The sequence below is a fragment of the Heteronotia binoei genome, chromosome 1 (assembly GCF_032191835.1).
Source record: "Heteronotia binoei isolate CCM8104 ecotype False Entrance Well chromosome 1, APGP_CSIRO_Hbin_v1, whole genome shotgun sequence".
Taxonomy (NCBI): domain Eukaryota; kingdom Metazoa; phylum Chordata; class Lepidosauria; order Squamata; family Gekkonidae; genus Heteronotia; species Heteronotia binoei.
Window position 1 is genome coordinate 178,251,131 of NC_083223.1, and position 14,903 is coordinate 178,266,033.

Sequence of the window (14,903 nt, forward strand, 5' to 3'; positions counted from 1 at the left end):
CCACCCTGAGCCTGTTTGGGGAGGGCGGGGTACAAGTGCAATCAATCAATCAATCAATCAATACAATCAATCAATAAATAAAGGCCAGGGCTAATTCAAGCCACCATACAGAAATGCCCCAGGCTCCCGTATATTTCTGCCACATTGAGTCACAGGTGCCTGACCTGATTTGTAGTCATGTATATGATCGGAGTAACTCGCCTTCAAATAGTTCAGTGGCTCAGTTCATCTCAGAAGCACTGTAAGCAGTGCTTTAAGCTTCTCTCAGGAACCTGAGGAAGGGGCACACAACCCTCTCCCCCATGGCCCTTCTGGGGAAAAAGATGGCATGAGAGGGAACCCTGAAGCCCCTCCTCCTCCCTTGCTATGTTCCTGAGCCAGCTAGAGCGACATGTGCATGTGACTACAAGTTGAGGTGGGTACCTGTGACCTGACTCATGTCACATGGATTGTGTATTTTGACCCTAATTTAAGGATATATATGGGTCATGGAAAGTCATACATGAGGCATGAATGAACTTAGGCCCATTTCTTCTCCTGCCTGTCAGCGAAAGCAGTCTACTGAGTAGCCTCAGAGTGAGATTTGTTGTCATAGGGAATGTTTGTATGTGATTCATTCTCTAGCAATTTAGTTGCTAGTATTTAACCCAGGCAGTAATGTAATTCTGTGGATTTCCCTTATATCTACTATATAGTAATTATTCCTTTTGTTTTCTCTTTTCCCCATCTCCTTGGCTTTCTCGTGGAATGTGGAGCAGCAGCGGCCAGTGAAACAGTCCTTCAGCAAGTCACTCTGTAGGGAATCGCATTGGAAATGCTTGGTGCTCTCGCTTCTTATGTATGGCTGCATGGGAGCCATGACCTGGTGCCATGTTACCAAGGTGACACGGCTGACATTTGATAGCGCCTATAAAGGAAAGTCCATGATGTACCATGACAGTCCCTGTTCTAATGGCTATGTCTACATTCCTCTGGCCTTCCTGGTGATGCTGTATGTAGTCTATCTGGTGGAATGTTGGCACTGCTACACCCGCAATGAACTCCAATACAAAGTGGATGTGGAGAGTGTACATGAACGTGTCCAAAGGATGCAACAAGCCACACCATGTATCTGGTGGAAAGCTATCAGCTACCACTATGTCAGGAGGACTCGCCAGGTCACTCGTTATCGCAACGGGGATGCTTATACTACCACCCAAGTGTACCATGAGAGGGTCAATACCCATGTGGCAGAAGCAGAGTTTGATTACTCCAACTGTGGGGTGAAAGATATCTCTAAGGATCTAATTGACTTGGAGAATTTCCCAGCCACTCGACTTCGCTTCACCAAGTGCTTCAGCTTTGCCAATGTAGAGTCTGAGAACTCCTATCTGACCCAGAGAGCCCGTTTCTTCACAGAAAATGAGGGACTGGATGATTATATGGAGGCAAGAGAAGGCATGCATCTCAAGAATGTCGACTTCAAAGAGTATATGGTGGCCTTCTCAGACCCAGACAACCTACCTTGGTATGTCTCCCACTATGTCTTCTGGGTGGCTGCTCTCTTTACTTTGTCCTGGCCATTGCGGGTCTTTAATGAGTACCGTACTTCCTATGTTCACTACCATGTGGAAAAGCTCTTTGGGTTTGATTATGTGGCAGTAACACCAGCTGAGGAGCGCCCTTTCTGCCGGAGGATGCCCCGGGTCAATACGGTGGACAGTACAGAGCTAGAGTGGCACATCCGTTCCAACCAGCAGCTGGTTCCCAGTTACTCAGAGGCTGTCCTCATGGACTTGGTGGGGCTCTCTGGCTGCACTACCTACTCCTCGTGCCGCTATGGGAGCTACAGACAGAACTGTGAGCAATGTCACAGGACTATAAGCAGCTCTTCCATCTTCTCCCGCAGTGCTCTCAGTATCTGCAATGGCAGCCCCAGGATCCCCTTTAGCAGCAGCCATTTTTCACTGGGCCGTCTCTATGGCTCACGGCGCAGCTGCCTTTGGCAGAGCCGGAGTGGAAGCCTAAATGAGCAGAGCTGCCCAACTGAGCAGACCCGCCTGTCCAGCCAAGTCACTGTGGAGGAGGAAGATCCCCCTCCTTACCAGGATGCCCTATACTTCCCCATTCTCATTGTGCATCGAAATGAGGGCTGCCTCAACCATGATCACCGCCATCTCCATCGGAATGGGTCCTGTGTGGAGACCTCACTATGAAGGTGTGAATAATATCCTACAGAAAATACCCTGTGTCCAGACATGGCATTTGGGAGTAGATAGGCTAACACATGAGTAGAGGTTCCTACAAATGTATGTGAGTCAGAGAGGATTACTCGCTTGCATCATCCCACAGGGGACTCAACAGCTCCCAAGTCCTCTTCTAGTTCTGGAGAGCTGTGATGGCTTTGACGAGGCAGGCAGTGAACACCACCATTGGAACTACAACACAGAACTGCAGACTGACAGCCACATGAAAAAAAAAGTGGGGGAGAAGGGAACAGTGCCAGCACCAAGAATCTGGGCTGTTTCTCCTCAGCTCTGTCTCCAACAATTAGGCCACCTTGACAACATCTAACAAGAACTGTCTGTGTCTGATACCATGCATCATATGAGGGACTCTTATCCCAGCCTTGTAAAGTCATACTCTAGCAGATGAATCCATGGCAGTGTAGCCTGTTCCTTTCAGCAGCAAGGCAAATAACTGCACAGATTACAAGGAGCTGAAGGGTACATGAAAACAGCTACAAGTCAGGCCTTCTTCCTTTTTTCTAGACCACTCTCCGACTGTTATCCTGTTCTCAGATGCTGGGAACACAAGGTCTTTGGATGTCTCCTTGGAAAGAACTGGTGTTTCATATCTGGGAATCAGCATCCCATAGGTAAAGCTTAAACTATATTCTAAGTACTTTCTTTTTATGTAGACAAATTACAGAGTGGTAAGCATGTTAGTCTGCTGCAGTCAAAATGACAAAGAGTCTTGTGGCATCTTAAAAATTAACAAATGTGTTAGTCCCTAAGGTTACAAAAGACTCTAGGGCTGCAATCACGCACACTAAATAATGCACTTTCAGTGCATGTTCCAACTGGATTATGCCAGTTCACACAGTAAAATCCAGGCAGAAAGTGGATTGAAAGTGCATTGTTTTGTGTGTGTGATTGTAGCCTGGGTTATTTTTTTGTGGCAGTGGAAAGCAAGAAGGAACAGGAAATCTATAAAGGAAACCCCAAACTCTGGTACAATGCAGTTAAATCTCAGAAGGTTCAGTCCACAAAATAGGATGTAGAATCCATCTTGTATTTGCTGGCAATGGGAATGGATGTGATGGAGAGGAGCAAAAAATTAGGAAGCTGAGCTATCTGTACTGAGCAAAACCTAGTCTTGGTGAATTCAACCAAGCCTGGGATTTGGTACTGAGGGAAGTTCAGTTGCAGTTTATCTAGTACCAAGGCCCTTGGTGTAAACCAAGGATGCGTGTGAATTTTACTCAAAGTGTAACTACATCTTTGCTGGTATGGTCTGTAATATGAAGGGAAAGGAAAGGTCCCCTGTGCAAGCACCAGTCATTTCCGACTCTGGGGTGACGTTGCTTCCACAACATTTTCACAGCAGACTTTTTACAGGGTGGTTTGCCATTGCCTTCCCCAGTCATCTACGCTTTCCCCCCAGCAAGCTGGGTACTCATTTTACTGACCTCGGAAGGATGGAAGGCTGAGTCAACCTCGAGCAGGCTACCTGAAAACCCAGCTTCCACTGGGGATCGAACTCAGGTCGTGAGCAGAGCTTAGGATTGTGTTGGGTACAAAAACGTGTGAGTGAGAGAGTGAGTGAGAGAGATTTCTTAAGCATTTTGTTTTATGTCCAGTCCTGCTGGAAAAAAGAAACATAGTAATAAGAAACAACACTCCATCATTCATGTCACTTTCGACAGGGAAATCTAAGAAACTGTGCTGCTGTCTGATGCAAACACACTATGTGAATCACCATCACCTCTGCAGTCCCTCCTCCATTCATTCCTCTGCTCATGTCGTATTTTAATTACTTGTACACCTTGGGGAACATATCAGACAAAAAAGACAGGTTTTATCCAGCCTTATAGAGGTGGAGGCAGCTTTCTAGGAAGGGAAGGAGAGAGGAGAAGCATTTGGAGACACAGAGAATTTTGTGACTACCTCAGGATGGAGTGTTACAATATCTAGGAATTTTCTCTTAGAAAGCGGCACAGAGCAGCTGGTTTAGGAAAGAGCAAAAGTACTAAAGAAAAAAACAACAGTGATTTTCTTTGGTTTGGCTCAGGGTGAGAATGGCACACTCCTTTGACCTTCAGCAGCTTTTGCTCTTTAGTCAGATTGCCGCTGTTCCTATAGTTTTTCAGAAGATGGTCTACCAAGGCCCAATTAGCAATCCCCCCCCCTTAGTATGTATCAGATTTTTGAATGGTCTCACTCGCAAATAGAGGAGAAGCCTTTATTCATAAAATCTTTTTATTACATTTTGATAACAACAGTACTTTTCACAACACTGTTAAGAATTTTCATGTGATAGAATGTTTGCAGTAATATATATTTTCTAATTTTGAATGGGTGGAAAAGTTGAAATGCACATTTGATTACTGAGATTTCAAAACAGATGATTTCAAAATCAATTTCCAAGTGGACAGAATAGCAGGATTAATTAGAATTTTTTAAAAAAATCTTTAATTAAAAGTCATAAAAATCCAGCCACGCATTCTCTGTATTGTCTTGGACTGTATTAATTTTTGTGAAATTTTCTACATTGTCTAATTCTTGGAGCTTCTTTTTATTTTCTACTAAAGTATGAAGTTAATTTAGACCACAAATATTGTTTCCAGGAGAAAGTTTTCCTCTGGTTTGGTATCCATACTTTAGCACTGGTTTGGGATTTTTTTTAAAGTGTACACACGATATCAGTCCCTACTTGTCCACTTACTGAGTTTTCTTCTGCCTTTCTCTGACCTTTCCGAAAGATTGTAGTCAAAGTATGTTTGCATGGAGATGGGAAGATGTGCATTTTTAAAAGTCCTGGTGGTATTTTTCCTGCCTCAGCTCCCTTGCATGGCTGTTATTTCTCCCCTCATCATGCCTCTGGAGTTTGCAGCAAAAAGGATTAAAGGTTTTTAAAAATAAAAGCTTGGAATTCAGAGGAACTAGTTGATCATAGCAGTAGGTCATTATCATCATATAATGCTGTAGAACAATAGCAACTAACCAATTTAAAAAAACAAAACAGAAAAAGCTCTCCATTGGTGTGGTAGCAGAAAAAATGCAGGGGAATTAGTAGCTGATTGAAGAAAGTGCACATAAGGCCTTCCACTGCCAATGCATTCTCACCTGCATTTTCAGTGGAGAAGACAGGGAAATGGAGAGTCTTCATTGTGTGGATACAGTTAAAGAGAATAATACTACCACTGTTGTTTGCTTTCCACAGAGACAGGGCCAGGTGAATGAGCTTCACCCTCAACTGTCTTTATGTGCCACCCTGTTGGCTCCAGGAGGACTTCCCCCTTCGGAAAGAGTGGTCTCCTTCTGCTGATAACCCCCTTGTTAAAATACTCCAAGGGCAGGAAATGGGCAGGCCTGAATCCTCTCTCTTTTTTGGCTTCTTGGGTTCCCATAATTACCATGCCACATTGATTTGTTGTTGCCCTTTCTTCAGTTTGGAATTGGGAAATGGGGAAGGAGTCTAACAGTTTTTTAAACACTTTTTTCTAACCAGTCTGCTTGTCAGGGAAGTTTGGGCTTAAGCATTCACAATGTGTAAATTCAGCATTCACAATTAAACTAGAAAATTAAGATATTTGAGTGAAGTGTGATTTCATCACAGGCTGCAGAAGTCCAAGAACTTCTTGGACCTGATATAGCAGGGTCTAGGACAGGAGTGGCCAAACTGCTGCTTGGGAGCGATGTGTGGCTCTTTCACACATATTGTGTAGCTCTCAAACTCCCCACTGTCCTGTTGGACAATTAAGAGAAGGCATTTGTCTCTTTAAATCATTCCTCCAAGCCAAGCCAGCCAGTGGCTTGGAGAATAAAATTAAAGTTGCTTTCTTTCCACCTCAATCTGTTTGCTTACCTTCCTTCCTGCTCTCAAAATCTGATGTTCATGTCCTGCTGTTTTCAAACATCTGACATTTATTCTATGTGGCTCTTACATTAAGCAAGTTTGGCCACCCCTGGTCTAGGAGGTGAGAACCAACGCAAGTCACACCTATCCCTTCTTTCTATGTGGCACCCACTGCTGATCTGGCACCTCAACAAAAAGGAAAAAATATCCCCAGCTGAAACCAAAGAAAAGCCCAAATCCCTCCCCCCCATCCATTCATTCTGTGAAATAAACCTTTTAATTTCTGCTTTTCAGGCATTTTGTTATATAACAAAAATAGGGGTTGATTTAAACACAAAGTCAAGCTGACCTTTATATTTTTATAAATTTGTGCCCTGATTCCAGCTTGTTGGCATTTTCTTTTCTTTTTCTTGAAAACAATGTCTTGAAATTTTGAACAAGTTTTGTACACTACTCAATACTGACCCTGTTAATTATCATATATTTAGCCTCTTTTGCATCATTTTCCACTTGCTTATTAACTATGTGTAAGCTGTCACTCTCTGCTATATTTAAACATCATGGAAGTAATTGCAGTTCTGCTGGTCTTTATTGTTTGCTTCATTTGACTCTTCAGTTAGACGAAGTCTTTGTGTTTAGGTTCCCATTCATCTGTGTTTAGGTTCCCATTCATCTCCTGTTAACATCAGTAGAATATCTGATGTTGAGTGAAAGTATTGTTTGCCATATAAGATCAGGGGCGATAACATAGAAGTGGTACCACAGTAATGCAGTTGGAAGAATATGCTGTATTTCTTATTTTAGATTGCTCCCCAAGGATGGAATAAAGAGTCAGACACAGAGTATTGGTATAAAATTGGGCCAGTTTATTCAATATTCTAATAAACAGCAAGGGTACCCCACCAGCGGCCTGGCCAGGGCTAGGGGTCACCGCGACTGCTCCCCTGCCATTAACGGGCAAGAGACCCAGCCCCCCAGCCAGAGCTGAGTGTTCCTCAGCTCCCTCCAGGCAGGCCCAGCAGGGAGGCACGCACCAGAGGGCCCAAACCCAAACGCACGTCTCGCCAGAAAGGCACCCTGTAGCCGAGCCTCCCGGACAGTCTGCATTCTCCAAACCCGGGTCTTCAAACCCAAAGGCTGATCATGTCAGACCCCAAATTCCCCAAAAGGGGGATGCTTCACAGTCCTCCCCTAGCCCATAGTGCCCTAAACCCCAAAAACCTGCCACTAAAGTGACCGCCTATTTAACAGCGCCTCCTGATAGCAAATCCTCAATGCACTGCATTGCTATGTAGGGTAGGCAAAAAACGCACCCCAGCCACTGCCAATCAGCCAAGGTGTAAAAAATTCCTACCCGGCTCCTCCAAGGAGGCAACCAGCAAATTGTCCACATAACATGCAGGGTGGGCGGGAGGGCCGATCGTTTTCTAAGACGAAGGAGCCGACGAGGAGCGCAAATCTGACAGACTGTCGGATCTCGCCTTTTTCTCTGCGCGCTGAAACGGGCGCCCCCTGACTCTTCCCATCCAGGGAAGCAAACTCTGCTCATGCAGCCTAGCAGCTACGCTGCAGTCTGCAAGCATAAGATTATTTCTAAAATAGTTTAACAAATTTTAAGATTTCCCCAGGTCCATGCAATATAGGATACCTGCCTCAAAACTCAAATATAGGTCAATCACATGCAGTAGTTATATTATATGCATTGCATGAAAGTTATGGTTTTCATTTCAGTCTAGTGTCTAGTTCTCTTGACTTCACAAAAATATTTTAAAATACTGTCTGCCAGGCTCAGAAGAACCAGATTTTTTTTTAAAGAATTCATTGGCAGTAGAGGCTTCTGGGCTGTACAGAATTTGGCAGAACAGAACAAGGCAAAATGTTAAATATTTCTTCCCCTCTCCTACTAGTCTCATAATTGAAACAACAGTGCTAATGGCTGCATTCTGTGAACAGCAAACTGGGTGGTGAGGGTGGAATCATAAAACGTGTATATTTTGGTTTCTAGAAATGATCTGTTGGATAGCAGAAAGAACCTTCATCTTGCCAGTGTCAATAGATGGCTAGTATGAATACTCAAGGGGGCTGGGGTGAGAGAGGGAGAGCTTTTCAGATTGATAGACAAGGGGAAAAGAAAAGATTGTGCACAGCTAGACCTGAAACCCAAACAGCGGCACAGGGTCAGTTGGTGTCTGTAGTCAATGAAAGAGAAATAATGCGATTAAGATGCAGTTGAAAGAATTCAGGTTAGATATGAAGGAACAGAATGGCACTGTGGGAGCAGATCAGGCTAGAGCCTATTGCTAAATGAATCATCATCTTTGGCATGAATATTGTAGATATTAGAAAATACTCTGAAAAGGAAACTGAATAAAAGACAGGCCACTCACAGATGCTTTACTGAAGGCCTGTGTGTGTTCAGATGTTAGCGATCAGTTCCATCTTGGGAACTCAGTTCTCAAGTGTGTAGGGCCACAATTTGCATTGAGAACATGATACATGGAAAGAAGGTCCTCCTGTTGAACCCCACCAATTGTTTTTCTAAGCTGAAATGGCCCTGGGGGGTATACTAATGGGCTACAAGTACAAATGCCAGTGTTCCCCAGGGGCTGTTTTGGGTTGGGAAAACAATGCAGGAGGAAAGGCAAGAGTCCTTTGTCACTATATGTTGTGGTCCTAATCTGAATCACTCAGGAACTGACCTTCACTTTCTGACTAAAAAACTCTGTGGTAAACACATGTAAAACAATATGTGGTTAAACCCCAAGAGAAGGAACCTAGCTTCACACACACATCTGAGTAGGAAAGCAAGAAGTCCAGTAGCAAATATTAGCCTGAAAGTATCTTTATTTTCTCAACAATGAGTATATTTGGAATGCTTCTGCATGGATATTTTATCACTGTTCCAGTGGTACAATTACCTCTTGCTTGGAAAAGTAGCATTCACATACCACCTATATATGTACATTTCTGTGTGGTTAATATATTCTTTGATTATATATTCTTTGTATCATGTATTCATGCTTTGACCCAACCATCATGCATGGAGCCTTCTTCCAACTTTAGGAGATCTTCCTCTAGAGGAAGAGCCACTTAAAATAGAGAACGTTTCTTTGGCTAGACAAAGGATACAAATTTTGCTCAGTGAAGTGGTAGGATAGGGGAAGGATCTACTCCAATGGTTCTATTATTTTTCACTTGCCTGGCACTGTGGACATTACCCCAAAACTATGTTTTTGGGCCTGGGATCAAATTCCTGGGTAAGCTCTGTGTAAAACACAAAGAGAAGTGGAAAACTGCAGTTGCCAACCATTGTGATATAGTCAGAACAGCAGTTTTTAACCTTTAGCATACCAAATATGCAACATTATCATTGAATGCTCCTCAAGCCACAAGCAAAATTAGGGCATAAGAACAGTACTTCAGACAAAGTAATTATCTCTCTGTATATATATATTGTTGCATGTTCACAGGTTAAAGAATCACAGGTAGAAAGGCCCTTCTGAGTTTGAAGCCGCAGAGCGTTATTGCCTCTCAGCATAGACAACATTGAGCTAGATGGACTCAGCATAAAGCAACTTCAGATGTTACCAGGTTAAGGTCAATTAAGGGCAGATTGTTTTTGAGGCCTCTCTGCCAATATGATCACTTAAAACTAGGACCATTTGATCTGCTAAAGCCCCCACCCTCACAACTAAATTACATGTTCTACAGAAACACAGATTGTAATTAAGGTACCATTCATGACCCATAGGAAAGAGCCAAGCAGCAAAATCTGATTTATCACACTGGAAGTTTGAGTTTTAGTGCCCCAAATTCAAATTTCATGAAATGCATGTCTGTGTAAATATATATATATATATATTTGAATTCTACAATAGTGAAGTTAGAAAAAATACCAAATTTAAGTTTGGGAGTTATTCTGAAGGTGCTTTTGGGATACCCCATTTGAGTATGCTGATCAGCATTGACTATGATTACCCAAGTACAATCAAATCAGATGGAACCCTAAGGTAAAATACACTCTGGTTATATCACAGGGAAAGCCAATAACCTAATATTTCTTCTGAGTATGATGCTCATGTTGTCTCCAGTTTCCATTGTAGTTTAACTGAAATAGCATCAAGAGCAATGAATACAGGAAATCTTTTAGGCCTTCAGAACTTAGCTTATTCCTACTTACATTATTTTTTGCATTCTTACATCTTTTCAAACATAACCACAAGAGATTTGCTTTAGAGGCAGCTGAGATGAGCACTACCAACTGGATATTAATTACCATTGCTCATTAGTAAGTCCCACTCACTGTAATGGGACTTCCTAGTAAGTGCATATAGGATCCCATCAACACAGTTTAACAGGGTGAAGGGAAACTGATGTTTAGTATCACTAAGCCACAGGGCATACATACAAAGGGCTGTATCCAATAAATACAAGTGGAGTGAAATCTCCTGAAAGTCTGTTCCTAGAGTTAGTAACCACTGCTGTGGGATGGGGAACCAACAAAACTTGCTCCCCTTCTGTTGAGAGAAATGGCATTCCACTGTAGGAAAACTGGTTGGATATTTAGCTTGCTATAGAAACCTTGAAATCATCTGCCCAGGAAGATACCTAAATCTTTCCTAACATTGTACAATCTTTTGGAGGGTACAAGCTTTGCACTATACTGATTTGGCACTTTAATATTAAGTAGGACCTTATATTAAAGGTATTGTTATATTAAAGGTTATGTTAAAGGTATGACTGATTCTCCTGACATTTTAGTGTTAAGCAGCACCACAAGTCATTCTGTGTCATACTGTAGCACTATGTGACTGCACCATAACAGAATGTTCATACTGGACGGGCATGAGGTCCTACTTGATATTAAAGTGAAAGAGGTATGCCCAAGAGCTATGGAATTATCATAGATCCATTTTATCTGCATATCTTTTTTCAATGAAAAATCAATTTGATGGAAATTAATCCAGAAGTGTACAGAACCTGAGAATGTTTTGATGTCCAGGTTAACTAATATATTGCAATACTTGTGATATAATGGGTTTAGTAATACTAGAACACTGCCATTCTCTGAGAGAAGCAAATTACCAGGAACAGTGAATAGTTGCTTCACAACATAGATAATAGTGAGTTTTGTGAAGAAAAAGTTGTCTGCATCTTCTGAGCTCTGATATGATAACACTTTTCCAGAGATGCAGGACATAGCGCTTCCAGTACATTCAGAAGCTACAGGTTGCTATTCCAATTTCAAATTCCATTCTGCATTCCTAAGCACAGTTCTAGCCTTCTCAGTCTATTGAAGTCAGTGGGCTTAGAAGTACATAACTATTTAGGATTGTAAGTAGCTACCAATTGTTTCATGATTATTTCCACTATTAGTTGCATTCTATCATTCTTGCTGTACAGTCATTCAATTGACCAACCTATTTTGTTTACCTTCCTCCATAATGGGGACTTTTGCCATACCATGAAGAAGAGGTATGCCCAAGGGCTTAATCTTGCCAGTACCATCCGAAAGAAAATGGTTTTGAGATCTATAGCAGGTTCAAGACATTTTTGATGATATGTCTTCCTAGCCGTTATGTGGTTTCTCCAAGATCAGAGACAAACATAGAAGAATTACTGCTTCTCATAACTTGCTCTTCTCACTTTGTTTGTCTTATGTTTAAGCTGCATCATTATAGGATCCCACGGAGAAAATATTTCTGCAATCAGTTAACAGTTTCTTCTGGCAAAAGAACATTTACCCACCTATACAACATTTCCAGGAACAGCTGAGGATCCATGACTCCAGATTGCTCTTCAGTGGGTGCCATTTTAAAAAGCACAACCTCTTGCATTTTACTTTTGCTTTTTTTAAATGTTAAAGTTTGGAAACAGTGTTTCCTAAAGATCACAAATTCTTGAAACTTCAGGAGTTCTTTAGATTATCTTCTATACTTTTATTGTTGTGAACTGATTTGTAAACAAAAGTGAAGGAAAATGCATATGTATACTTGGAAAAATCACATTTTTTTCCCACTGTGAGCTGCTTCTACATCAATCTTAGCTACACAGTTATTTGGGGGAAATATAGCTAGAATGTGTCCAGATGATTTAGGATCTATATCAATCACATGGTCCAAGTATTCTCTAGCAGCACTGTCAGCTGATACCTAATGAATACTGATGTTGGATTAATCAATCAAGTTGAAAAATGCCTATTTAAAACACACACACCAGGGCCTAAATGCCTAAAGAAGTCTCCAGATGCAAGAAAAGCAGATGCTTAGAACTAGGTGATAAAAGATACATTCTTCCTCTCCAAGTAATGAGAAATTATTCTTGCAGTTTGCTTTTCCCTCCACTAAGCAATGCTAATATTGTAAGAAAATGCATAAGGAAGTGGGTGTGACTTGACATAAAAAGATCTTTTTCTGCATCTATTTTTTATGGATCTAGAAAGCTGTGGTTACAAAATTTGGATGAAAAACCAGAATAAAATTGTACAGAATCTTAAATATATATAACATATACAATTAAACTTACTGTAGAAGCTGGCACAAATTTCTCATAAAAGATTAATATTTCATTTAAAATAAAATGAATAGGAAATGGCATGTGGGATGTTCAGGCCAGCTCTGCTAAATTTCAAGGTCTCAACAAGAAAAGAATAGAACACAGTAATCTAAGGTTGTTGACTTCAAGGCATTTCATTTGGGTATTGCAAGGCAGAGTAGACATGTATAGTTGACATTTTTCCTGGGAATTTGCAGAAAATAAAATAACCACAGAAACATCAAATTAAAAAACCGTCTCATTCTTTAGTATGAGGTTCTGAAGCATTGACTTTAGGCAGGGCTTTTTTTCTGGAAAAAGAGGTGCCAGATAGGGAAATGAAGGGGAAACACACGGGATTCTTTGGAACAATATTATCTTCATGTGCTATGGACTTACCTCTACTTTAAAGCAGTTTCTAAACTTTAGACATGTCACCAACTTCCTCAGTTATTTTTTGGGTCTTGCTTTTGGTGCCTAACACTGAATGATGACCTTGAAGCAACCGTGTTTTAACATACTTTGTTGGATCTGTCATGCTCTCCCGGAGCCCCTCATGAACTTTTAGACAATTTTTGAGAATTTTGTTAGCAATAGCACACCTTTATTGGTATAACCAAAAGAGATATACAAGACTTGTCAACCAAACAACAATCCAGTATATCTGTTCAAAGCATAAAAGGCTAAAATAAGATTAAGAATCACAATAAAACCTGCTTGGAATAATTTTTGACCATTTCAGCGAAGAATCTGGCAACAGCTCTTGTGATATCGGTTATGTTGATTTAGTAGGAAACGGCAATCAATCCTATTTTCTTGATTATAGGATGGTAAGGAAAGACTATCTAACAGAACCTTCCAGAAATTAGTATACAGTTGGCAGTTCAATAAAATATGCTGGATGGAATCAGGGGAGCTTGACCAGCATAGACAGTCTATAGGGGACTTGAAGAAAGCAGTGACTTTAGGTATTTGCAAGTTAGGGACGTAATGGGAATTTCTCCCTGTTGGAAATCATATCCTCCAAAATACTGTAAGCTTCAAGTGGAGGAACCTCTTTTCCTCCATCAGTTTGCTAACTTCTACCCTTTTAGCTGATATTGCATTTCCCTCAGTGTTCTATGTCTTTTAGAGCAGTCTTCATCAGGGTACTTTAAGGTGTTTTTTCCCTTAATTTTATATACTTATTCATGAAATCTGGTACCAGAAGGAACAAATTGGGCCTGTGAGGAATTGTAGGGAGATAAAGATTGGGACATTTTCCTACTTCCTGACCCTAATGTTCTCGTATGGACTTCTATAAGCTTTTGAGAGCTTAAGCAAGCCAATTTCCCTCTTTTAAAAAATTGTTACAGGGCTCAAATTAACCAAATATTGAAGGGAGGGGCTTCTCAGACCGTACATTATATGAGAGATCCCTGGTTGGATCTCTGATTTTACTTTTAATTTTTAAAAGCAACCAATTTAGGTGGGCAACAATAGTGTGAGGGGTTCCCACACTTTCCTCAATGGAAATAGCCCCCCTCCCCATTGCTTAGATGCATCTATATCGTACCTGTGTTTTCCTCTACCAGGATTATATCTCTAGAAAGGTGGTTTTTATCTGGGAAATAAAATGGGGAAAGGGTTTATCTCAGGCTCCAATCCAATCCAAATCACCTCACCTCAGCTGCTTTTTAAAAAAAGTTAGAAAATCCTATCAGATCTGCCATATAATATATACATAAAGGCTACAATCCTTTACTAGGGAGTAAGTCCCATTAGACATACTGAGTAAGTTTAGGATTGTGTTATACATTTAACTGGGTTTGTTAGAAGGATATGTCACAATCAGTTACTGTTTCAGAAAGAATTTTTAATTTGCACCTGTGGTACATATAGTTTTACCATACAGACTTGCTAGTAAGCCATATTCTTTTTCACAGAAAGCATTCAAACTGGTATTGATCAGATCTTTCAAAAAAAGAAGTCAAAGATGCTGAAATACAACCAACATTTTGTCTATGAATAGAAATAGGTGCTATACTGAGGTAGTTTGTAACTTGAAGAAAATGATACAGCAACAGAGAGTTTGAATATAGAAATATTAAGTCCAATGTATCAGGAAGGACAGAGAAGTTGAGAAAATTAACAATTAACATGGCATGCTTTTATCTCTCCCCCTTGACATACACAAGGCTTTTGCTTTTTGAAAATAGTGGCTGGAAGTGTTTTTATAAAGCACTAAACAACTAGGGGTAGCTGTCAAGTTGTTTGGCTTTCTTATGGCAAAAGCTCTTTTTATCACTGTGGCCATAGTAGAGCACACA

General features: G+C 41.0%; 1 protein-coding gene across 1 annotated transcript in view; it reads left to right on the forward strand.

The window, feature by feature from the left end:
- The window catches only part of TMEM151B (transmembrane protein 151B), a 35,869-nt gene extending 23,989 nt beyond the window's left edge, over window positions 1-11,880 (forward strand). The window contains exons 2-3 of the mRNA XM_060244769.1: window positions 759-2,857; window positions 11,728-11,880. Of these exons, the coding sequence (XP_060100752.1) occupies window positions 759-2,195 (1,437 nt within the window). The 3' untranslated portion in view covers window positions 2,196-2,857; window positions 11,728-11,880. The remainder of the gene's footprint in view (window positions 1-758; window positions 2,858-11,727) is intronic.
- Window positions 11,881-14,903: the final 3,023 nt, after the last annotated feature.